The following is a 25920-nucleotide window of genomic DNA, read 5'->3' on the forward strand; positions in this document are numbered from 1 at the left end:
GACGCGGAGTGCGTTTGGGGGCAAAAACGACAAAGCTAAGCGGACGCACCGACAGGATTCGCTCACTATGTTTGTCAGTCCTTCGCCTTTCAAGCTATACTGACAATTTTTTTTTGCCTTTTTCTTTTACTCCCGTTTTGATGGGGACGCCGCAGCCAAGGGCTGGTACTGTGAGCTGGTACTCCTCAGCAGAAATCCAATGCCGTAAACCACCCCGGCAGTTCAGTATATATATCTGAGCCAGCGTTTAAATTATCAGTTCGATTCCCTTGGCTTTAAAGTACATTTATGGTGCAACCTTGACTATAATGCTCAAAATATCTACTTTCCTAAAGAAGGCTAACAAGATATCATATCCTTAGCTGGAAATAATGTTGAGATCACTTAACGAAACTTGTCGGTGCCAGGAAACTGCATCTTTAAATTGTGAAGAATATATAGCTTTTTTTTCTTCTTTTTTTTTTCAAATGCAGACCTGCAGCCTGCTCTTGCATCGCACATAGCCCAGGCAAACTACTCGGATATGAAACGCACCAGAAGTCGTTGAAATATTAAGGAATATATTTTATAACGCGAGCGTTGAATATACGAAATCTATTTAGTTGACGATTGTTTATTATACGACGATGCGAACGAATAAATATACGTGTAGAAGTCAGCCTCCCATGCGGTAGTACGTGTTTCCCTTTGCTTAGAGAAATGAAAGTGAAATAAAGCTAAATTAGAAGTGAAAGGATGCGAAACGACATGACGAAATGAATTAACGTCCTGAAGAAATTTGATTTGAACTAAAAAGTTTGACCACATATATAGAGCTGAGGAATCGTCACACATATACGCAAAGAATTTGTTCTCTTAAATGCAGTGCAGCAGGAATCTATGGTGTGCACCAAAGATGGCTGACCGGCGGGCGGCTTGTATGTAGCCGTACTTTCGTCAGGTAGTAGCGCCTTCGTGAGCGCAGGACATATGTTCTGAAAAAAAAAAATGAAGCGATATGACAAATTTTCACGAGAGTCCTGCTCACAGTGCACCTGAAAGCGATATACATTCGCTAGGTTATACGGACAGCACTCGACAATGCGCAGCGCGAACCAGGCACCTTGGGCTGAATTCACACAGTGTTTCGTTCGTAACGGCTGTTCTTCATTAGCTGATCGCCTTCGCTAATAATATGTCCTACATCACTACTGGTTGGCACGAACGCTTTTAGCGTAAGAGCGTTTTATAAATACGAGCCCTGATCTCCAGGGGAAATAGTTGAGTAATGCTCAAACCCATATAACTTTAAGATTTCTGGTACTTTTACTTTGAAGAAAGACATGACTGACGTGATGCTTGAGGTAGAAATCTGATAGGGAAAAATTACTCCCAAAGATTTCAACTCAAACTGAAGTTGCTGGCGTGGCTCGATTACCAGCGAGCTTCCTTCCATAGTGCTACACTGGTACGTGTTGATAACATAAGCGTTCGTGTAACGATTTCAGTTGTTTCAATTTGTTAAGTTCACCATAGTCTGAACGAAGAGCGATCCTGAAAAGAAAAGCAACCTGAAGCAAACGCACGAGACATTACCTAGAGCGCTTCCTCAGTAGTTTATTCTGACCACTCAATGTTCATGCAGTAAACATGTCAATACGAGCGGTTCGTTGAATGATTTGGCTTTGCTTCAGTAAGTCAATGAAGATAAATAGATGGGTCTTCGTCGTATGCTTGGCGATGGCTACTTCTTTGCGCTTTCTTGGAAACAATGTAAGAAAAATATATCAATCCTTGTACTAGTTAATACCAAAATAAAACAAAATAACTTGTAGCGGCACGAAGAGCGCATGTTTTCTGGAATAAGTGGCACTTGAAAAAAATGAACGCGGATGTCGGAGTAGCGCATGTATGTTTCTCACAGACACAGGAATTAGACGTTCGCAATAACACACGGTGCTGTGGAAGCCAATATTCATCATTTATGCCAGTGTTTTCGAAGAAGCATTGCATTGCAATTTCTGCTTTACAATTTTTAAACGTTTCTGCTTTCGTTCGTGTAGGCAAATGTATGGTAAGCTTGCGCTAAAGGGTGACGTATATCACACTTAGTCCTTTTGTTATTTTAGGATAGTCCTTCACTTTGACTGTGCAAACTGCTGCCTTGCGGCTTGCAAAATACGTTCAATACTCTGTGCACTGGTTTGCATTGATAAAAACGGAAAAATTTGAGACTGACATATAAGGTCATTAGTAAAATGAATGAACACGGCTTGAAACGGCGATAATTATTACCACGTGGCGCTCAGGGGCACCATGAATCATCGCCGTGCTGTGTCAAGCTGAGAAGTCTTAGGCTAACTTTAGAGAAGGAAAATTCTACTAGAAAGATGTCCCTCGCATTATGCATAACCCGCCGCATTCTCAACTTAAAGCTACTAAGGATATGCTATAAACAAAGAGCGAGCAGGCAAAAAATAAAAAACGCAGGAGAGACGTGTTAGCTTTGACTGTAGTCGTGGTTTGTTCGATGTCTCTTAAATTAAGCATTGCGGACTAAGAGACATCTCATGCACTTCGTTGCGTACATAAGCCAGAGTTATGTGGTGAATAACAGCCTCACGTGATATTTACTACCTTCACCATACTAAAATATATATAAATGAAAGTGGGAACCATGTACATTTAGAAGTCATAGTGGACCTAGGACACCTGGATGAACGTTTTTTAGTCCACGGGTGTGTCTGACCTAACGGCGTTATATGTTTCTTTTTATTCTGTTTGTGACCGATTTCTTAATAGTGTCATCAGACAGCCAAGTCCACGCGTTCTCCCAATATTAAAAATTATGTAGCCTTTCACTTTCACCAAAAGTGATATTTTAATGAAACGAAAGTCACAGTTTCGGCCCAAAGGCGAAGCATTGATTGCAATAGCAAATTATTAGACAGCTATACGAAATAAGGCTAGTAGTTTTATCCGCCGTATAAGTTGCAGTAAACATTCGCTTACTGTAAACAAATTAGCAACAAACAAACGCTTACACAGGTGAACATAGATAGATCTCACTCTATGGCCGCAGTCACTCGCTGTCAGAACGCTGGTGTGAGTAAGAGCGACAGAAGCGGCTAGCGAACGCTTCGTGCTGCCTCTAGCTTCAACGCGTCTTCAAAACTTACGGTTATGTGACCTCCAGCACTAGGCACGTGAGAACACAGCGCACGCGAAGCCACCAGCAACGGGCGAGTTAGAGGGGGAGACACGCGGTCGCCTGCCTTCCCCCCCTCTCTCCCTTTCGCGCATTACACTCAACAAACGGAAAAATGGCGCGCATCAAGTCATCATCCTTCTCGCCTCACCCCCTCTTGCTTTCCTTCGGACCCACTGCATATGGTGCAGCGGGGCACAATAGGATCTTATCGCACTTAGACTTTATGCGTAACATCACGGCGACGCCGACGGTGGACATTCGCCTGGAGTGTCCCTATAATTGCTGCTGCTGCAAGAAAAAAAAAGAAACGAATATGATAAGTACTATGGCACCAGTTAATTGCTGATAGCGTTCACGTAATTCATTCTTGTTTCTTAAGTCTACCCCGCTCTCTTTCTTTCTCGTTGTTCTTCTTTCTTTTGGTTTTCCATTGGGTCACCCTTCTACTTGCTGAGTTACATCTTCGTTCTTTCTTTAATTACCTTCATCATGTTTGAGGTTAGTGAAGTATGATTCTGCTCATATAGACGTTGTGCGTTGCAAAATACAGTTACAAGAGACAAAAGACTAGCGTTTTTGTACGTACCTGTATATAAAGAAAGAGTCAGTAAAACTAGTAAAGTAAGTATTTCCTCAAAAACGGAGATTTGCCGCCGTTTTTATTTAAAAGCTTCGTACGCTTACTTTTGACCCTGTGCAGTGCGTAGTATGTTTCGCCTCAAGAAGGCAACGCGAGCGGCAAAGCACGCTTTACAAGATGACAAACTAAACGGTCGAAGGCGTAATTTTTGATATTCGGAAGTATTCTACAGAAGGAACAGTGGTGTGGTGCTCCACGGTTTTGAGATGTGTAAAAAAAGAACTCTCCCTCTCCTCTCGGTATTTTGGACAGGATCGTGAGTGTGCTCGGGTGAGGAGGTGTGGAGAGTGTGGCATTGTGCTGTCGCCGAAATTCCGCAAAGCACCGATTGGTTGCGACGTGTAGTGTGGTGAAAAAAAACCTCTCTCTCTCCTCAGCGTTGTGGAGAGGATAGTGAGTGTGCCCGGATTAGGAGGTGCGAAAACTACGATCTGATTATGAGGCACGCCGTAGTGGGGGACTGCAGATAAGTGTTGAATAAATGGGGTTCTTTACCCTGCACTCAATGCACAATACACGGGTGTTCTTGCATTTCGCCTCTATAGAAATGCGGCCTCCGTGACTGGAATTTCATCCCGCGACCTCGGGCTAAGCAGCGCAACGCCCAAGCCACTAAGCAACGACGGCAGGTGAGGATGTGTCCTCAATGCTGCCATCGAAATTCTGCAAAGCACCGATTGACTGCGGCGTGTAGCGTGATCGCCTTTGCCCGCTTCGATGAACTTCGCCTCCGCTCCGGGTCTCATTTGCCCTTGTTACGTTCGTGGTGGATGGGGATGTTATCGGTACTGTTAAAAATATTGTTAGCGGCACATTATATTCTTTGGTGCTGATTGAAAACGTTAGTACAAATATAAATCTATCTTATTATGGATGTGTAATTAGTGATGACATGATTAATATGTTCTAGAGATACAAGTTTTAGTGATATGCTGGAGATTTATATGTTATATGTTATAGAGATTATTACGAAGATCAGCACATACCCTGCTGTGGCACATAATCGAGTGACCCAAGATGGCGTTAAGGAGGTTCATTGGAGAGCTGCACATACCCAGTAACACATCGTGAGCGACCAAAGTCGGCGTGAAAGGAAAACGATTATATCCGGACATAGAAAGATACAGGAAAGTGCATGAAGTATCCTACGAATGCTAACAGCACTAACTGACAATACGAAGCACATGCGTTTACATATTATGCATGTGCATACATGTTCACCATTTTTTGGGTCCCTAGACTCATGTATAGAACTTTGAGATCCTACTGACTAACTGTTTTTGTGGTACTTCTGTGATGCATTTTGTTCAAAATTCCGGTACACTTATGTGTGTGCAACAGGCGACGTTACCAGGGGGATCATATCTTCACCTTACACTTCATAAAACACACACTCCCCGTGTGCGTCCGGTGATAAAAATTTAGGTATGATATCATAATATCGCCAAATTGCCTCGCGATGAAGGTAAATTAACAATTTCGCAGACGCGGATTGGCAAAACCAAAAGTAAGATGAGACACCGAGAACAATGAAATTGTCTATAATCCCCACTGTGAAGGTGGTTGGACAGTGAAGCTCTAAACGACAACTAGTACCATCACCCATTGCGACGTAGGTGGAAATTATTCATGTGGCGACGCTCACATGTACTTTACCTAATTATTAGCCTGAGACGTTTCGACGGCCTGCGACTTGGCTTGCGCTATGACTTCGTACACCTACAAAGAGTCGACCAGAGTGAAGAGAAATTCACCTCACCTCGTATGCACGCTGCCCTTCAGGAGCCCTCACTATACGTGGCGTCCATATAGGGCTGTCACAATAGAAATTAACTGCTAAATGGGTTCTTCTTTTACGTACGAAAGTGTAGTTACGTCCCTCCCTGCTTCTTGTGCTACAGTCAAGCTGCCGTCACCGCGGAAGCTTGCGCAACACTAATATTTACCGGGAGACGTATGCGGGAACGCTACGTGTTTTGCATTGCATGTAGGCGCAGGAACGCCTTATCGGCAATTATGTTTTTCGTATGCTTCTTTTGAGGTTGTTCTTTATTGAAACTTATGCTGTTCTGTATTTGTATGCGTGATTCCAAAGAATGTATGCACTGTTCTCGTCATTTTGCTGAGTGCTTGAAGCCTCTGCCTTACGGGGTTATGAGCCATAGATGATGATATTTTTCTGTTGACGCTACGCCACGAACAAATCCTGGAATCCTAGCCATAGACAGCTTCGCTGTAAAAGTAGTATGCATAATGGTTAGGTGGTTTGCCAGAAAGTTCAATAGAATCGGGATACCTTTTGTTGAGGAAATTCGAAGTACTTGAGTTTCATAGGCACCAACGTGTTCGCGTAGAAACCTCAAGCAAACCATCTTGCGACCCACTGTGATAAGGTGTCCAAATAATTTTTAGAAATTATATTTTACACAACTTTGCCTGTGTAGGCACAAAGCCATTTGCCTGTGCACAGAGCCATTTGAAGCAGAAACAATGTGTCAAGTAAAATTTCTTTGTCACCGTGGCGCATACGGGTGGATTTTACCCGACCTGAGGACGAATGTATTGCTCTAAAGAATCTTCCAAAAGCACAACAGTTAGGCCCCGCCAATGACAAGCAGTTGCTGCGAACGAGAACCTTTGTAAACGCATGCCCTTATCCTTTGCTTTTCGTTGGCCTCATTTGATTTCATTTTCATTATAACCTGCGCAGCTATATTTATAGTTGTCAATCTACAGTTAAGTCCTCAATCTACAGGTAAGTCCACCGCAGGACGAAGGGTTTGCAGGTTGGTCATAAATTGTATTTCTCTTTCGCCAGCTAATTGCATCTTATGCCTGCAAATTTCCTTATCTCATCGTACTATCTGATCCTCTGCCATCCTTGATTGCGTTTTTCGGCAACCATTTTCTTATGCTAACCGTTCACCTTCTGGTCACTTTGCATAATATGCACCCCCCCCCCTCTGCACCCTCCCTTTCTTTCTATTAATCTCAACTCAGTATATCAGCTACACTCTAATACGTATAGACTGACATCTTCTTGTCTGCTAACATTACTGCTAGGATTTTCCGCTTGACCTCTCGTTGCGTGTCCCTTTGTTCCTTCCCTGAGTTTCTTTGCTCTAGGTTATTTCTTTGCCATAATTTAGTACCGGTGTAAATGCGCTGATTGTATACTTTACTTTTCAAGGGTAACGATTCGCTGCTCTCCGTAACTTCAGATCGCACTATATTTGCGATCTCACGGGATGGATATAACGTACATGCACAATGGTGTGAAGCGCTATATGTGTATAAGCACATTCTTATTTGTCTCCAAATTTTCTTCTGATAATCCGGGTTCGCTGTGACTGTTGGGCTTAGGTAAACGCACTCTTGCTTCTATAGGCTTACTACCAAACACGCACTACTATTCTTTCGCAAGGCTACTGAACACTTCTAAACGGTTCAAGTACGCAATCACTTGTTGCATATGATCTCCAACACTAATTACCTAATTAGTTGCATGTCAGACAAAGAGCTAGGCTAACATATTCAGTACATAATTAAAACTTCTCTCTCGCTCTATCTCTCTATCTCTTCTGCGTTGCTGAACATTGAGCGTTCTTCGTGAATTTTTAGTGGACGATAATCTTATGGAATGCCTATGAGTGACTTTACGTGTTTTCTCTACACTGTGCTTATGTTTTAATGGGGTGATATCGCGGCCGTGTTGTCTTCATACATAAGTACATGAAATCACTTTAGTGAATTTTTGCACTCCTGTGTGGTGGGTGATGGTCACATAATTACTGAACTGTGCTTTCGGTGCCGGTGCCCATAGCATCAGCTTGAGTGCGTGGGCTCATAGTAATTGTTGATATTTTCTTCTTGCTTTTCATTTTTTTATTCTTCCTTTCGTAAAGAATTTGGGATTTTGGGATAGCCAGCTCTAACGTAGCCTTCCTTTTCATGTTTCTACATCTAGAATATAAAAAAGAGACAACGTCATCTGCAAACCGAAGTTTGCTGCGATGATTGCGCGTTGCTACTTACCCTTAGACATTCTCTATCAGTAATGTTAAGTACATTTTAAAAGAATTCATTAATTACCCTTGGGAAGACTGTCTCCTTGCCTGGCACCCTTTTTACTTTTATTTTTCTGTTTTTCCTGTGAAGAACTATGGGAGCTAAGTCATTTGCTGCAAATACAGTAAGAACTCGCACATCGTGCGAACTGGAGTCTGAAGACAGGAGCGACGTTGAGACAGACGAAAGAAAAAATAAAAGGAACTTCGGGCCCATGTTATCCTACCAAGAAACAATTAAATCACAAACCTTTGCGCCACCCTCACAGCTCATTAACTGAAAGCGACCCTGCCGTAATACAGCGTCCTGGCCTGTAAGTGCTCACACTGTTCAGCAATATTGACAGTGAAACGGGTGAGACGGTCTTAAAGACCACGTTCCGACGCTTGCAAAAATACTCGGCCATTGAATGTAACTGAAGATATTCCTTCGTTTTAAGATCTCGTAGAAGTGTTCGCGCGATGTCTTTACTTTTGTTATTCTATCAACCTGTGATTTCTTCCGCCATTCGTAAAGACGCCCCACGTTTTGTTCCAGAAGCTGACGCATGGGCGCGGGCTGAGCGGTTGCCGGAGTGGAGTCCCGACCGCGAACGGAGTGCGGCGGCGGCTGCGGCGGCGAGACAAGTATCCTGGTTCGGACAAAGTGAGTGTTCTTCTAAAAAAAATATTCGGCATAACTGACTACTGGATTACTTGCCAGAGGGGTAACGCCTAGGGGTGCAGCTCGGACAGCACTTTTTGCTGGGCTAGTTGTTTCATACTTAGGTGGAAAGGACGCGAAACCATGAGAGGAAACGACCAGTTAGGTCAGGAAAGAGTGTCACTCGCAACTAACCTTATTATTCAGAGCATACAGGTGCACTTTTTTGGAAATGTGCCAGCGTGCGCAAACAGATTTGCGCACCGAAAACACACCAGGAAGCGAAGAAGAATGAAATTGCCAAAATGGACGCTCATTCCACCAAATACGAGAGGAAATTATATTCGTTGCTGCGCAGGGTAACAAAAAGCGTACCTGTTTGTGCACCTGCGTTAAAGACTGTACCTGTGTACTTTTAATAAGGTTAGTTGCGAATGACGCTCTTTCCTGTCTCGTTGCTTCTCAACATCGCTTCGCAACTTTTCCACCGGGAGGACTGTCTGTTGCGATTGTCTACTTTGGTGGTTATCTCTCTTGCGCTACCTCCATTTTCCAGTTGCCACCGCTTCTAAAGAGCGATTACCGGTTGGGGATCACCGCGTTTGAAGAAACGCTAAGAGTGTAATGTTAAGTTACGCTTTAATTGTAAATTGCGCTTCTCTAATTCCACTTGACACGGCCACCTTTACTGTGAGCTGGTGCGCACTTAGTAGTCCAGGAAAGAGGCAAGACCGAAAGACGGGTGGAAAAGCCACCCGAAAGTTTTTGCAGTAGCTCGCTGTGAAGTCATGGATTTGGCGACAGCATATACGTTGTTCTAGTTGACTTCTCGTCACTGTACGCGACTACGTTGCCTTCTAGAATAATGAACCGAAGAGCAAACCTGTAGTGAGTTGCTTTTGAAAACTTCTTTCATTTTCTTTTCCTTTTTGCGTCAGCACAACCCCCGAAGATAAGGAAATATATTTTCACGTACATGACGTTGCGCCGACGTGTACGCGCTACTGTTTCGGAGAGAAAAAAATAAATATGTCGTGGTATTCATAATTTTCCCACAATTCTTCAACTTTTTCCTTACAAATGAATGAAAGTAGAGATAATAATATTGTTCAGCAAGAGATAAGCAGTGTTCTACAAGTATAAACTGATCTAGCGGAGCGCCAGAATCTAATAAATATCAGGTATTAAAATGTGGAATTATTCATTTTATCTTCCTTATGGTGAAACCTTTATTTTTTTCCTGCTTGAAATAAACAGTGGCACAGCTTGCCGCCTACTTCAATGTTAATACTTACCTGCGTCGCCGTCACGAATCATTGTCTAATCTATTTCATCCATTATAATAATTGCCTATTCCCTCAAATTACTGCACATGTAGTGTTCTTTTTTTTTGCTTTGCCGTTATTTCTCATACACGTGAATTTCAAATCCTTATCCTACTTTTGCTTGTTATCTTAACTTATTGACAGGGTATTGCTATCTCTGCTCTGTGCACGGCTTGATTGCTTATTGTGTTGCACACATAATGGCTGCATTGTGCCATGTTGTTTAATTAGTGCCCTTCCTGCGACAGTCGTTGGTGGAACCGGCAATGTATTCAGATAAATAACCCAAAGGGTGTAATCATAAAGAACTACTTTAGTAATCATGCTTTTTTCCCGCAAGTAATTTTGCCTTTGGTGTCTGTGCGATGTCCTCCTGCAAAACGATCCGAGTATGCGTTCACAGTTAGATACACTGGCCCCATTTCTTGCCTTGAACTTTGTGCTTACCATACAGTATTTACGTATAATTGGAGCTGCATTCATGAAAATTGAAGAGCTTTTTTTAGTACCTTCCTATGGAACACATAAGTTGCACCAGTTTATCCTTCAGTGCATCCATAGTCGCTCAGTCTAATTTCCTTAGAAACTCGCTGGCCATATTACTGTTAGTCACTTCTTTCATGTTCTTCCATGTTTTTCCATGCACCCACACTAAAGCGCTTATAGCATTCTCGTGGAATACATGCCTTAAGGGGATTCTGTAACTAACTTCGGTGTTAACGCATTTTGCCCGCGTGTATGTGTTAGTGCGCACGTGTGTGTGTGTGTGTGTGTGTGTGTGTGTGTGTGTGTGTGTGTGTGTGTGTGTGTGTGTGTGTGTGTGTGTGTGTGTGTGTGTGTGTGTGTGTGTGTGTGTGTGTGTTATGCCTTTTGTATTTTTTTCCTTTTCTTTCGTCCCTTACAACTTCCCGTGCGGTAGTACGACAAACCTATTGCTAGGATCACCTCTCCAAATATAATCAAATTTTCTCTCTTCCACGTTACGGATGCATGTTAAGAAGGAGGTCTATTTCTTTTTCGAGAACACAGAAATAATGCACACCGCACCATAACAATGACACAGCGTAGCTTAAGTAGGTCGTGTTTCTCCTGGACGATGCCGCCAGAATATCGCAGCACCGAGAAAGGAGCGGACACGCCGCAATGATCACCGCCCGCCGCGGTCCACACGGCGCCACATCTTCGTTACCTGAGCGTGCCGCAGTGAGATACAGAGCAAAAGCTACAGCCCGACGCGGTGTGGTCGTTATGACAATGCGACACACAGACGGCACGGCGTTGCTGATTCGATTAGGCTAGTGTACAGCGGACCGTCTCTGCCGAGGGGGAGAGATAGTATTTGGAATGGACACCATCTTTTTTGGTTAGCGGAATGTAGGTGAGATCCTCATGTGATTAGCGCAATTAGCGCGGGCGAAGAAGATTTCGTCCCTCCATATTCGGGCGCAGGAGAAGGTGCGCGAGCGAGAAGCTGTTGCACGGAGTGTTCCCATGGCGATAGCGGAGAAGACTGTTATTAGAGTCGACAGGAAAGGCAAATTTTCTTTACGTCCAGCTTCCCTTTTTCTCTCAGCTGCCTACCGTCGTATTTGCTAGCTCTGTTCCGTTGATGTGGAAGTTTACTGACCCCGAGCTACGTTGTATCGGAGCACTAATGGAAATTTTTGTGCAATTTCTAATGCGATAGAAGCAAATTCGGTGGTACGGAAATGCATGAGGTATCTCTTTTTTAATCCTTGCTGTCTAATAGTCCTTGCAGCTTGCTATAGCTATTTTCGAACTGAGCAAACGGCATTCGGAAGGGAAAAAATCTGCAATTCGTTGTAAACGAGAGAAATTGTAAACTGTTTCGTTTGATGTTGTTATCACTTACCTCTTTGCTATGCAGTAGGTGTCGCTACGTAAATGGACGTCAATACCGGTGTCAGAGATCCAGAATGCTTTTTTGAAAGGTCAAATTGCGCAGCGGAAATTCAATAAGAAAGGTGCATTAATGGTATTCATTGTGTTTAACGTATGCGTAGATTGTTAACATTGCAGTGAACTTTATGATAACTTTTTATTAGTTTAGGCTTCTTCTGAGACAGTTGCGGTAAATATTTTCCGACACGTACTCTCGAAAAACAGAAGTCAGACGCTGCCGATGTGGATACCTGCAGAAGGGGACATAGACGAGACAGTAGGCTGAGCTTCCTCGGCTGCCCAGCACTGACCATTCCTATTAGTCAACTAGTACGTGAAGTCTTTGCGAATGTGTTGTGTTAATTATCATTCCATAACACCCCCTTCTCTTTAAGGAGCTTAAAACCTACAAGGTGCGAAACCCTGTTATTTTTTACCCCCGAGCATCCTTTCCCTCCTTTTTTTTTTTTTTTTGACACCCCGATTTCTGGCATTGTCAAACGATTGCGTATGTGTGGATCTTCTTTTTTTCTTATACCGGCGTGGTAGTTGGAAAAGAAGAAGGAGATGACTTTAGAGAATGCTGTCTTTGCACAGCTCTAGCCACGTATGTCCAGTGCAACAGCAAGATTTATCAGCCCTAAAAGCCCAAGTGTGTGTTTAAATTATATTTACCGCAGCTATTTGAAAGAAGTCTAGAAATAACAAGGGACGTTTCGGTGATAGAGCAAAGTTTAAACACTCTGCCGTTCCAAGAGTGGCATAGGTTTCACATCGTTAGTCATAGTACATTCAGGAAGAACTCTCTAAACCTCCTATAAACAGATACTTATGCTCTTCGTACAGTTATCTACGCAAGTCAGTTAAATGTATGAAGCGCCTTTCCCTGGCAGAATCTTTTGTAAAGGTATGAAATGTTTATTCACAGTGGCAGTGCTTTTAATTCTGCTACTCTGGCACGCTTTCATTCTCTTCTACCGCGTTATGTTTACTTGAACAGACACAAACAAACACGCACGCATGCACACGCAACACACGTACACGAAAGCATACAACAACGTACATACGCAACACACATCTCAAGCCACAGCATCATTCATATTATTCCGCCTTGTGCTCCCTTTAAACAAAGAGTCCGACTGACAAGAATAAAACGAATGCCACCGTTTATAACAATTCCTACGAGGCCTTTAGAAATTGCGAAAGCGCCTCGGATCCGCGAATGCCTCAGTGCAAAGACAATAACAGTCGCAGATTCACCAGCGGGGTGCTTGGACAATGGGCGCGCTTCAGCACAGACCGTGTTCGTAGCGTGACGGTCACGCCTCCGTGGACCGCGGGTCTCGTATTTTTCTTCTTAACAGAGACCGTACTCGAGCGCAAGAAATACTTTTTTCAAGATGGTGGACTGAGAAAGTAACCTCGTGCTCTCTATCGCACTTCATGCTGGCGGATACCGAGCTCTTGATAGCGCGTGGTACACGAGTCTTTCTTATGGCACGAAATAATGTTAGGAGAATTTGATTCTTCTGCTTGCGCTTTTGGTAAGTTGAGTCAGAAAAAAAATTATCCTGCCGTATGCGTGCTCCTGGCATTCCTTGCGGAAGTTACGTCGACATTAGGTTCCGAGAAGGCGATTATTGCGATATACGTAGATATTTAAGGAACAGCACTACGCCGCTTTCGCACCGAATTCGATTGAGCACAATCTGTCACTGTATAAGTGACAGGCAATGTTTGCGGCGATGGTTGAATTTTCGGTTTAAGCAACCTTAGCCGAGCTAACGCACTAATGCCGAAATATGCTCGAGACGCTCAGTACTTTGTCTTCATCTTTGGGAAAAGTGCCTCTAAGTTTAATCTACTTTAACGGCACAAATACCACAGCACTGTATCGAAACTTGCGTCGCATATAAAGTGTATGAACACCGTTGCGAACTTACACTGCACTCAGTGTGATCTTTCTGGTCAGATTGCGACTATCATGTCTCAAGAACACAGACTATATATACTCTAAAAATCTAGAACAAGATGTAGCGTTCGCGGGAAAGCTCATGTTTTTGTGACGTAGAGATGAGAAAAAGCGGGAGGTGCCTCCAACCATGAATCATAGGTGTGGGCATTTGACAACTCATCTTGAAGAGTGCGTTCTCTTGCATCTCAAGCGTAGTAACACTCACATAAACACGTGTTTCCGCCACGTCTAGCAGAATCAGCATGACAAAGCATGGTTTTTGACTTATTACCACAGAAATCTTGTTACCGGTATCGCCAAACACGCTGCCTCGATACAGTGCCACTTAAGATAAAGTATTTGATAACAGTATCAAATAAGACCTCACTCCGTTGATGACTTCACCGGCAACTCGGTTTCAGACATTTACCGGAAGCGCCGAGACCACAAGTTTAACGTTCACTCCTTGTGCACGCTGATGAACCTGAGAATAGCATTCTTACTCCGTACGGTGTGCCGAAGACCCAGTACGTAACCCGTTCGCTGTCGCCTTCAAACTAATAATCTTACAAAATTTTGGGACTCTGAATCTTGGGAAAGGCATAATTTTTGATAGCAGCAAAGTTGTAGGAAGTTGTAGCTAGATTGGCAGGCATTCACGTTTCAGCTCGTAGGCCTACTGGGTTCCACCTAAACACATTCACAAAACCTATCTAACGACTGAAGTCTGACGCTGCTTTGCAATCAATCAATCAATCAATCAATCAATCAATCAATCAATCAATCAATCAATCAATCAATCAATCAATCAATCAATCAATCAATCAATCAATCAATCAATCAATCAATCAATCAATCAATAAATAAATAAATAAATAAATAAATAAATAAATAAATAAATAAATCAAGCAAGCAAGCAAGCAAGAAAGCAAGAAATGTTATTATAGATGAAGCTTCTATAGCCGGTTGCCATTTTCTCCAAATGCTATCATTCTTCAACTGGGACTGCAGTCTCACTAATTCCGATCTGAGTTCGCTGGTATATTAAGTTCAGCGTATGGGGAACGATATCTTAAACCTGTTTAAAACCGTCGCCATTTAGTAGAATAAAATACGGCATAGGGTCATTTTAAGTGTACCTGACACATTTATGCTGTTCTCCCGGCTTGTTCTATCGATCACCAAAAATCTCGGGCCTTGTTCTGGCTGTATGCTCACTTGCGAGCGCTGATAAAATGCACAGTATGAAATTTCAATAGGAAGACGAAGGGAAGGAGATTTCTGTTCTTTTATTCAAGAGCGTGTCGAACGTTAAAGCCCTTCTTGTAGCGTGCGGTACGCATATTTCTCTGGCATTTTTCTCCCTCTTTTTCTAGACAACTGACACTGACATGCATAGCGACAAATTGTGCGCAGGTTCCTACGTGAAGAAAAAACAAAATCCCTCTGAGAGAGAGAGAAAAGCGTTCTTTTTTTTTAACTACGTCAAAGGAAAAGCTGGGATCGCGCACGGAAAGAGGATGAGAGAATGAAAAAAAAAATATATCATCCAACGAAGCAAGGTGGGAGAGCATCTTCGACCGCCTCAACGGCGGTTCGCGGCGAGGGCTTCCAGGGAGCAGGCAGGAGCAGCTATCGTTGAGGCGGTCGATAGCGAGACCTGCAGTACAGGCGTCGAGTGCAGGAAGCATCTAGGTCGGAAACGCACGACCCTGCACAACTTAACACTCTGATGATCGCATTGTTACAAGAATGTTGCGGCCATCCTCCTCGGCAAGTTTCAGCCCAGTGTTGACTCGGGCCGGTTAATCATGATCCGCGTGCGAGACGCGGACTAGAAAGCAAAGAACGGAACACGACGCTGACAAATGAAGTCTTGCTCGATCCATGCTGTGAAGGCTGCGAGAAGCAAGAATGTTTTTGTGTGTTTAAACTTGCATACCTTCAAGTTAAATGCGGCGTTACGGAAGGGAGCAGCCATAGTGCAAGTCCACATGCGCCAACACGTATAAAGCAGATAGATGCCGGAGAAATGGTAGCGCAAAAATGTCTAAAACACATAATAAGCAATACAACCGCAAGCAAATGCTAAGACATTTAAATCGTGCAAGAAGTTAAAGCTGACGAAGCGCATTCATGAATGCACTTCGTTCTTCTGTCCGCAAGCACATTTGTGTGTTTTGGAGCGGATGGCTCGTGGCCTGATTGAGTAAAGGAAGTTGTTTGAGGAATTGGCGAATAGGTCCAGCACTGGGGGTCTCGCAGCAGGAATCTACTCTTCCCGGGCGCACTTCGAGAGCACCATCGCCATCTTCGCGGTTTTGCTGGTTGGGGGAGTGATGCAGTCCTCGCAAAAGTTTCCCATCCACTAGCTCAGACTTGCGCTGCTCAGCGAAAGCTGGACAGTCCCTGAAGAGGTGACGCAAGCATCGGTGCGGCGTTTCCTTCGTGAGTATTGCTTGCGATTCATGCTGTTGTGAACAGCGCGAGGAAGAGGATTGCAGTCGATACGAGTACTGCAACTCATAGAGATTACATTCTACCTCGACAGAGCTACTTTCTCACCTTCTGCTCCGTGCAGATTTTGCAATGCCTCAGCAACGTTAAAGCGCTTCTTGAGTGCCATGGGTCTTCGCTAGGGAGCCGGCGCTTACTTGGAGCTTTCCCGCAGTCAAAAAGTGTTTCCATATTGTCCCGTCCTATTGTCTCATTTTCTACGTCGGTTGAGGCGTATCCGCGAAAAGTCATATTCTATTGCTGTTATCTTATACATCACGGAATCCGGTTTGTTAGAAAATTAATGTTTTGTTCATGTCGAAGATCTTATTGCCTTTTTTTATGACACTGTTTGACTCACAAGTTCCCAAATTTGTAAAAGAAAAGAAGAGAAGAGAAAGCACGCTATATCGAACGTGTATTTAAGCTACATAATCTTTCCTATTGAAAATTTTCTCTAGGATCACTTCTAGGAGCTAAAAATGTAACAAGACTTCCAATCTATAACCATTCGTGCTGGTTTTAATTTTCCTTGTATAGTAGGGGGCTGCTTCCGTGCTCTGTTTTGCCTTTAAGATTTGCATCGTTTTTTTAAGTGGTTCTCCTTCGTTGACAATTCCATCACAATATACAGTTACTTTCTGCTACTTTGTTATGTCCTCTTTTTATTGTAACGGCACTGGTGATTTAGGAATTCGGTATTACGAAAAAAAAAAAACGGCTATATGAGAGTTCTACAGTACATACGAAGTACTCTAGAAAAGCAAAAATACCTTAATATGCAACATTTCTTTTTGTGTGCTTCGTGTCGATCGTTAGAGCTTTTTGCGGCTACTATTTCAAGTTACGTTCGCTCAAAAGGACAAAATTTCAAAAGCTGAACACGCTTTCTGAACAATGATAGCACCGAGCAGTATGAGGTCACATCACATATACGTTTGATGCGATTCTCGACCTAGAAGAAAAAGATACCGAAGCGCTCACGCAAGCCTTGCGAGATGAAATTACATCTGATAAGCCGATTTCCCACTCGCTCGATTGATTTATTAATTTGTTCTCAAGGATGCCATAATACTCACACGTTCAGTTATAAGCATGCCACGACATTGCCTCGCTCTTGGTTCTAGGGACAATGCCGCTATGGTTAGGGCAGCCCCCAAGTAGCCGCCTGGACAATCTGGCCGAGTGTTCCATCCATAGTATGACGGCGTGGAAGGTTTTTTTCTTTCTCTTTACTTTTCGCCCACGCGATCCATTCCCGTGCGTACATAGCCCTCCCTGCTCGTTGGGAATACACTAGGCACTTGGTCGAGGGAGAGTAGGCCGGAGGAGGAGATGTAACGCTCCCCGTACCCGGTCTACTCGCCCAGAGATGTAGACAACAGTGGAAAAAGCAGCAGCGGCGGCATCAGCCCCGAGCACTGCCACCACGACATACGAGGCCGAACATCGCGTCGACTGGTGGGCTTGGCTAGTGCAAGCACATACACACACGCGCAGACGCTCGTCTCCGAGCTCGTGCCGAGCGGGAGAGCGTGCTGCTTACTTGCTGGCTGGCGTGCCGAAGCCGCAGAGCAGCAACAGAGGCTGTGGTGGTAGAGGAGGAGGAGTAGGGCGGTCGAGAACGCCGCTTGTTCTCTCTCTCTCTCTCTTCCCTGCCTTCCCGCTGTCCCTTCTTTCCTCGTGATGGCGCGTATGACTAAGAGCAGAGAACTCGGGCGCCGAGAGATCTCGGAGCCCTAACCTGATTAGGACCCTTTTCATCTTCCACGGAGTGCCCCGTTGTTTTCCATCGCTCCTTCCCTATCCGCGGCAGCGGCGGTGCAGACACGGGCCCGCCGCCGCCGCCGAGCAATGAGCCTGGGGTCTGTCGCACCCTTCTGCGCATGCGCAGCTGTGCCTCGCCTCGCCTCACTTTCTCATCCTCCTTCTCGTCTACACACACACGCGCACAGGCACACACACACTCTCTCTCTCTTTCATCTCGTCTTTCCTCGCGTCCCGTCCTTCGTCCCTCCCTGTCCTACAGGCGCCTTCTCTCCATCCTCCCAACACCGCCACCCGCTCCTCGCAGCCGCCGATGCCCAACGTGCCTTTGTTCCGCGGGCTCCGAAAACACACGCGCCGTAGCAGCTAGCTTTGCGGCGGCGGCGCATTGTTCTCTTCCAGCCATCGTCATCGCGCATCTATGGCGAGCTTTGCAATCTCTCTTCCTTTCAACGCAGCGCGCCGTTTGCGGCCGCCGCTGTTGTGTGTTGCTGCTGGCTAGCGAAACCTCTCGAGCGCGGGTCTTTCATTTTTTTTCCTTCTCTCGGCCGGTGATGCGGGCTAGCGAAGGCCGATCAGCCGTGCGCCAAAAGCAGTGCGCCTCTCAGCGCAATCATTTAAGAACGCAATGGGTTTATTTATTTGTTGATTGAACGCACGTACTGCCTTGGTTCTTTCTTTGCCATTAGGATGACTTTTTCAGTGGAAGTACAAGTTAAAAAGAAGGCGTGGAATTCCTCGCGACACGTTCTCAACTAGATGCTACTCTTTTTTTCACAGTTTTACCTTTTCAAGTTCATTTTCTGGAAGTCGTTATCTGTGAGAACCACCTGCCGATTCTTGGACCATCACCTGTTGTGGGTACTGTGTCTGGTAGATTATCACCATCATCATTGTCATCATCAACGTTCTTGCGCTCGCTTCGTGATGCCTTTAATGCAAATCTACGTTTAGTTAATTTTTTTGTACCTACTCACTGCTTGTCGCGGGTCATGCTGTTTTGCAAGCGCTCGTTGGCATATACGCTGCAGAAGTACGTGTTGCCTCCTTTTCTTTTTTTTTTTTTTGCAGGAACACTTCAGAGCCGTCTATTTCCTGTTACTCTATTGGCGATCAGGAACCAGGGTGCGAAAACATAATTTTGTCGGGTACTAGTAAACCCAACGTACCATTTCGTTCCTTCTTACAACCTCACCCTCTCGCGCACACGAAACTATCCTGCCTTTGTATTCGTTCTGTTTGATGTCGTTGCTTTCAGAGGTGACAGACAAACGTTCCCATCAGTGCTTATCACCAAGCTATGTTAATTATATTACTTAATAAAATCTTAGTATTGTGCTTTAAAACCTGATATATCAAAAGAAAGGAATTTTGCCGCCAAGCTCGCACTAACTTTTCAGAAAAGAAAAAGAGCAGGCTGAGGAGGCTTGGCACAGAAAATGGACCATGCTGTACATAAGAAATATTCCACGTACACTGAGAGAAATTCGAACGATGGAAGCTATAGCTATAATGTGGAAATAAAAGATCCAAGAGAACTTAATGAGAAATCATAGTAGAGTAGCGCTGATCTACGAATAAATGAAAGAAGAGAATAAAAAAGAGAAATTGTGCCTATTTACTGCTGTTGCTTGATTTAATTGGGTGTCATCAAAATGTTGCTAACTATTCGGTAACCAGTTAACACTCTTGCGCAACCAATAAATTTTATGCGTATAAAGGATGATAAGATGAGCTGATACAGAAGCACTTCAGCAAATAAAGAAATTTTAGCAAACACTCGTTGGCAGTCAACTTAATATACGAAGAAAAAGAAGCAAAAAAGAAAACATAGCAAATTGGCCATTTCTTCAGGCTACAAGCCATACCAATTTTAGGGCAGCTTTACACGATAATGCTGTTAGCGTCTCGCGACAACAGATTTACACGCTTGAAAAACAATTGCGTGCGCAGACAGCCACAACGTCGAAGAACGATGCAAATTTGTTTTCACTAAGGGCGTTATTTCCCCCTTTTCTTTCAATACGCTTAAAAAACCTTATTTATTGAATCTTGTTTTCGTCACACGCCACACGCTTTGGACACGCGTATCCGCTGACGCACGCGTCTGCAAAACACGGGGAATCGGAAAACCGCACCAGCACAGCCGGGGACTGCGGCCACTAATTCCTCACGCGGATGCCACCACGCCAGCTATGTGCGGACGTCATCAGTATTCATTCGACCCGACGATGCGAGGCCTCAAGACTCGCGCAAATAGTTCTCGCACATGTCTAATTTTTTTTTTTTGCTATTCCTCAAGACCTCTCCTTCGCTCTAGTGGTAGTTTGGAAACGGGACTCGCATTAATTTTCGGCAATGCCACCGCACCAAAGCGCCGCGGTCGCGGCGCGAACGCTGGCGGATTGGAGGCCGGGGCCAAAACATTTGCATTACACCGCGCGCCCGTCACGTGGTGGTATACGACGCGGAGACAAACGGGGCGGCGTCTTCCGGGAGGGACGACTCGGGGTCCTAATAACCAAATGCATTTCATCTGTTGATGCCTCTGGGAAAAGGCGAACGCCGCCTTCTCGCGCGAGCACAGCAGCGGGCTTTAAGATGCCGGCGTTGTTGTGGCGGCTGGCACCACGCGAGGAGGGAAGGGAACGGTAGTCGCGTGGTCCCCACCGCGAAGACGCCATCGTTCTTAGTTTACGCCGTCGGGAAAGTGGGTGCCGTTACGGTAGAGCGCTCCTTGTTTAGGCCGTGGGAAGAAGAAAGAAAAGGTAACAAATGTGATGGGGATGAGGCAATCAGGAAAAGGGTTCACGAGCGTGGAAATCACTTCGCTTACGACGTTCAGATATCCGTTCTTCGGTCGCAAAAGCCAACGACCACTCGCGGAATAGCCTGCTACACGTACCAGTGATATTTGTCGAGGGATTCAAATTCGTCTTTGTAGAACGTCTGCAGTATACGGTGAGCCCGACAAACGCCTCTGCTGTTGATGGCGACCGCTGAGATTGCGAGACGCGAAAGTGAAGCGTCGCTTTAGTTGTGTGTGTATGTGTGTGTGTGTGTGTATGTGTGTTTTTAAGATGGCACGCTGAAAGTGTGCTGCATAAATCTTGCTGTCGAGCAACACAGGGATACTGACAAAATGTCACTGCGTGTGCGAGGCTTAACGCGGTCGCTTTTTATGCACTTGACTCAACAAGCAAACTTATGACCTAAATTACGCGCTGGTAGATTAGAGTAGATATGGCGCGGAAGTAGAAGCAAAATAACGCTAAAAATCACCGTGCTTCTTCTTCCATTTGTGTGTGCTGAAAAAATTACCATTGTCGTTCGCAGTGAACGGAGCATTGCGATTCAATGATTTGTTTGTCGTTGAATGGAGCTTTTGCTATCTCAACCGCTCTCAGTATTTATCAGTGCCTGTTGTGAGAAATCACTTATACGCCCTATGTACAAATCAAGCATCGCATGCTTGGAGCCGTGAGGTCACGTGTTCCACATGATCGCTCATTCGCTCATTCATTCATTCATTCATTCATTCATTCATTCATTCATTCATTCATTCATTCATTCATTTCACGACTACTCTATCAAAACCATAAAGATACTCTTGAATGAGCGATGAAGACGACAGTGATGCTTGAGTGGTTGAAGGAAAACGAAAAGTAGCATTACTGAAATTTATGTCTTTGTGCTGACTAGCTCACTGCTTAGTGCCATCCCTGCCGTATATCTGGGTTATATTGCTACACTATTCCATCGCTAAGGTTGGTTTCTCATACCAGGTCTTACGTTCTTCAATAAATTATTTCTCAGAATTTCCAGAATTGCAGCCCACACACAAATGTCGTGAGACATAACATTCACACCGCAGGTACTTTATCATAGATCATCTCGGACTATTAAATATTAAATGTGCAAAAAAAATATCAGTGCTCAAACCTAAGAGTGATGTAATTATACTGGCGCGGCTCTTTACGGGCAGTGTAGTAGCGCCTGTGCGATGTCATTACAGACCCTACACGGTGTGTTAAAGCTTTTAAGGGTTCCAGAAATTCTGGCGGACCGGCCTATGTCATGTGCGCGTTAGTCGGACCCGCGCATAGTTAAAACACCGTCCGACAAGTTGAAGCGCAATGATAACCCTCGCTATTGCAGTCAGTGCTTCGCCCTTCGGGGGAAACTGCCCATTTTTATTTTTCGCGCAATTCCTAGTTTTCTATATACAACAACCTAATCAGCCTCTGCGTACACGCCTGAATTTTGAATTGTTACAAATATAACGCCGTATTTTCCGGAAACGTGGTCTATTTGCACAGCCACAAGGCCGTTTGAAGCCAAAGGACGAAGTTTAGGCAAATCCATGTACCGCCCGTGATTAGCGTGTCGGCAGAACAGCCTTACTGGAAAGTCCCATCGACACTAGCGCAAGAGATTCCTTTGCCAAATTAAAAAAAAAATAACTGTATGGCGCAGGCCACTCCATACTGCGGTGATTGAAACGCGTTTTTAAAAAAATTGCGCAGATCCAACGCCCATATCGGAATTTGTGTGTTTCGAAGCATTCGTGAAGCGGTTAACTGTTACAAAACTGTTCATTTTCTGCGACGCGTTTTGCGGCATAGCGATTAAGTGCCCGCCTGGGACAAATCAGCAAAACGTGGGAACTCCCGCAGTACGAACCACGCACGTGATCTCCGCAAAACTGGATTACACCGTCTCCGGGAACGGCCCTGTATACTATTGCATTTTACTCCACGATTGTCCCACCTTGCTTGGCAAGTAACCGACCGAGCAGACGCACTGAACCCCGGTAAAGAATAAGGCATATAGAAACCTTCTATTTAATAAAGTACTTATGCGCTTAATAGCGCGTATTTATTGCAGTCGGAATATTTATCTACCGTTGTTTCACAGCGTAATTCCGTAAAGAACAGCACTTGAATTTCCAAAGCTTTTTTGTGGTGCATGTTCCTTGCCATCGGCTATCTGCCCCGGCGCTAATTATATGTCCAGCTTCAGAATTGGCTGTCGTTCGCTTTTAGGAACACTCTAAATATAGCGTAAGAGATTCTTGTGACTGCGGACCTAGAGCCGGCCACCAGCACGTTTGTGTGTGCACGACATGCAGGTTTGACTAGCGCCCCACGTTAGAAAGGGCAAAAAAGAAGGTAGACACAAGACAAGCGCCGACCCGCAGCTAAATTTTATTCGGAGCAGACAGCGTGTACACATATAAAGGAAGCAATGAAGATGAGCACACCGCACTACGCTTATAAGCGGCAAGGAACATCGCAGGCATGTTGAACTGCACGCAAACATTCAATCACAGCAAACCTGCAAGTATATATACCAACTAGCCAAGCAACTCGTTCTACTTAAGACGTAACGCAGATGGGGCTACACATAAGCCGATTCGTTACACGAGTGCTATTTTGTGTATACATGAGCTATTCGGCGAGACAGCGCTGTTTTGTGTATACACAAAACAGCACTCGTGAATCGGCTCGTGTATATATACTATACATAGCTCGTGTATATATACACGAGCTATATCGGCGAGACAGCGGCATCCCGGACCAGATAGGGGCAGCAATGTTCGCGAGGGTCCGCCCAGAAAGACTCGCTTTTAAAATACCCGAACCGAAAACAACGTTCAAGTGGCGAGCTCGCACACACCCCGGGTCGGGCTGCGGTGCAGGCCTTCGGCGTGCCCCGGCTCTCGCGGTCTGTGCGGAGCCGCACTCGACGTGTGCCGAAACCGTCCGCGCGGAAGACGCGGTCTCCACGCTCAATTTGCGACCCCGGACGCCGCTGCTCCCTTATCGCGGTGCTTTCTTTTCGCGCTGGCTGGCTGGTCGCCGCCGAATGCGCCTCCGTGCCGTGCCCACGTTGCAGACGCTTTCGCCATACTTTGCTGTGGCGGCCATTGGAAGGCTCCTTTCGCAACGCCTCTCGTCTCGAGTTTCTTAAATGGTCAAGTCGCGAAGGAATCGTTATGCACTTGTTAAGGAAGGAATTACAGATGCCCTTGTTGTAACGTAGTTATAGCAGTAGTAGTAGTAGTGGTGGTGGTGGTGGTAGTAGTGGTAGTAGTGGTAGTGGTGGTAGTAGTAGTAATAGAAGTAGCAGAAGTAGTAGTAGTAGCAGCAGCAATTGGTTGTGTATGTTTTCTATATAAAATAAGGAAAAGGAAAGTAACGAAGTTACTGCTGACCGTACTGCAGCTAGCTACATCGGCGTATACACGTTCCATGTGTTCAAAGAAAGCCGTTAGACTTACGTGTGACGCTAGGGTCGAGTGTCATTATCCCATGTCCTTCGTTCCTTTTTTCTCTTTGTTTCTTTCTTTCTTTTTTTATTCTGCTTGTTCGTGTTCGTTTTGAGTGGCACTGTAATATGTTTCAGGTTTTAGGTATCGGTTGCTATTGTCGCTTCCTTTGTCCTTCTTCAGATGCCGTTATTAATTTCTAATAAGTTGTTATCCACCGAGGGTGCTGCCTGTGGCATCGCGCTGCTAAGATTGAGCTCGTGGGATTAGTGCCGGCCGTGGCCGCCACATTTCTCAGGGGGCAAAAATGCGAAAACGCTCGTGTACTTGGATTTTGATGCACGTTATATCGAACGCCCGTGCTCAAAATTATTCCAGAGGCTTCAAATATACGGCGTGCCTCATAAAGAGATCGTGATTATGGCATGCGAACGCCAGAATTTATTCATTTCGAAAAGTTGCTATTTTGATACAAGAATGTGTGAACTAAATGCACCGAAAATTCTAATTATTGTGTTTGCCGTTTCATATAAGCTTACCGGCCAAGAAGGACGCCGTTAGCGGCGGACTCTTGATTAACTTCACCCATCAGGGATTCTTTAACGTCCACTAAAATGTAGCACGCGAGCTTTTTATAATTCTTTTTTTTTTACATTCTGCCTCCCATCGAAGTGCGGTTGGGAGTCCGACCTGCGACCTCGTTTTAAGCAGTAGAACGCCATAGCCAGGGAGCTACCGCGGCGATTAGTGAATATAGCAATTTGTGTTCACAGAAGAAGGCATTTAATGCGGTTTTTTCTCGTTCCGCAACTGCTCTGCAGTGTAGCTGTTGCAGATAGAAAAGATATATGGTTTGGGTCATTGCGGACAAAGAGTTCCATTAACTCTGTGAAGGCGGATGACCAGCAGAGCTGTCATATATATATATATATATATATATATATATATATATATATATATATATATATATATATATATATATATATATATATATATATATATATATATATATATATATATATATATATATATATATATATATATATATATATATATATATATATACTGAACTGCCTGACTTCACACACACCACTACCCAGGAAAGTTGACGGGAAGGCGCCAGCCACAGTCTGGACTAATGTAAAAGGATTTGGCTCTGTTCCCACCTGCGGCTCATGCATGGGTATCTCAGAAGTGTAAAGCATGCTAATTTTTCTCTGCGGCCGTCCCAATCCAACCCCGCTTTTCCTCGTTCGCAATAATGAACAACCGCGCGCGCTCTTTTTCTCGGCGAATGGACGCAGGTGCGATTCCCTACAAGGTGTACACGGCAGCGGCTGCTGCGGCTGCGGCGGCGCACGAGGGTGTGCTGACGGAGAAGCGCAAACAGCGTCGCATCCGCACCACGTTCACGTCGGCGCAGCTCAAGGAGCTCGAGAGGGCCTTCCAGGAGACGCACTACCCGGACATCTACACGCGCGAGGAGATCGCCATGAAGACGGACCTCACCGAGGCCAGAGTACAGGTGCGTGCTCGCGATACGTGCGTGCGTCTGTCGCGTGCCATTCTGCTCGGTTGTATATTGCAGCGATAGCAGTTCAAAAGCGTGAAACTGGGTTTGGTGGATGAGGGTAGCTATAGGGGCTTGTTGGTACGGCATATCTT

General features: G+C 44.8%; 1 protein-coding gene across 2 annotated transcripts in view; it reads left to right on the top strand.

Annotated features, from left to right (window-relative positions):
• The window catches only part of LOC126537027 (uncharacterized), an 85801-nt gene that overhangs the window by 14169 nt on the left and 45712 nt on the right, over positions 1 to 25920 (top strand). Inside the window, exons 2-3 of one of the 2 annotated variants that reach the window (XM_050184140.3) lie at positions 8436 to 8543; positions 25560 to 25780. In XM_050184140.3, the coding sequence (XP_050040097.1) occupies positions 8436 to 8543; positions 25560 to 25780 (329 nt within the window). The remainder of the gene's footprint in view (positions 1 to 8435; positions 8544 to 25559; positions 25781 to 25920) is intronic. The other variant, XM_050184141.3, reaches the window with a different exon arrangement.

Source organism: Dermacentor andersoni, chromosome 4, assembly GCF_023375885.2.
Source record: "Dermacentor andersoni chromosome 4, qqDerAnde1_hic_scaffold, whole genome shotgun sequence".
NCBI lineage: Eukaryota > Metazoa > Arthropoda > Arachnida > Ixodida > Ixodidae > Dermacentor > Dermacentor andersoni.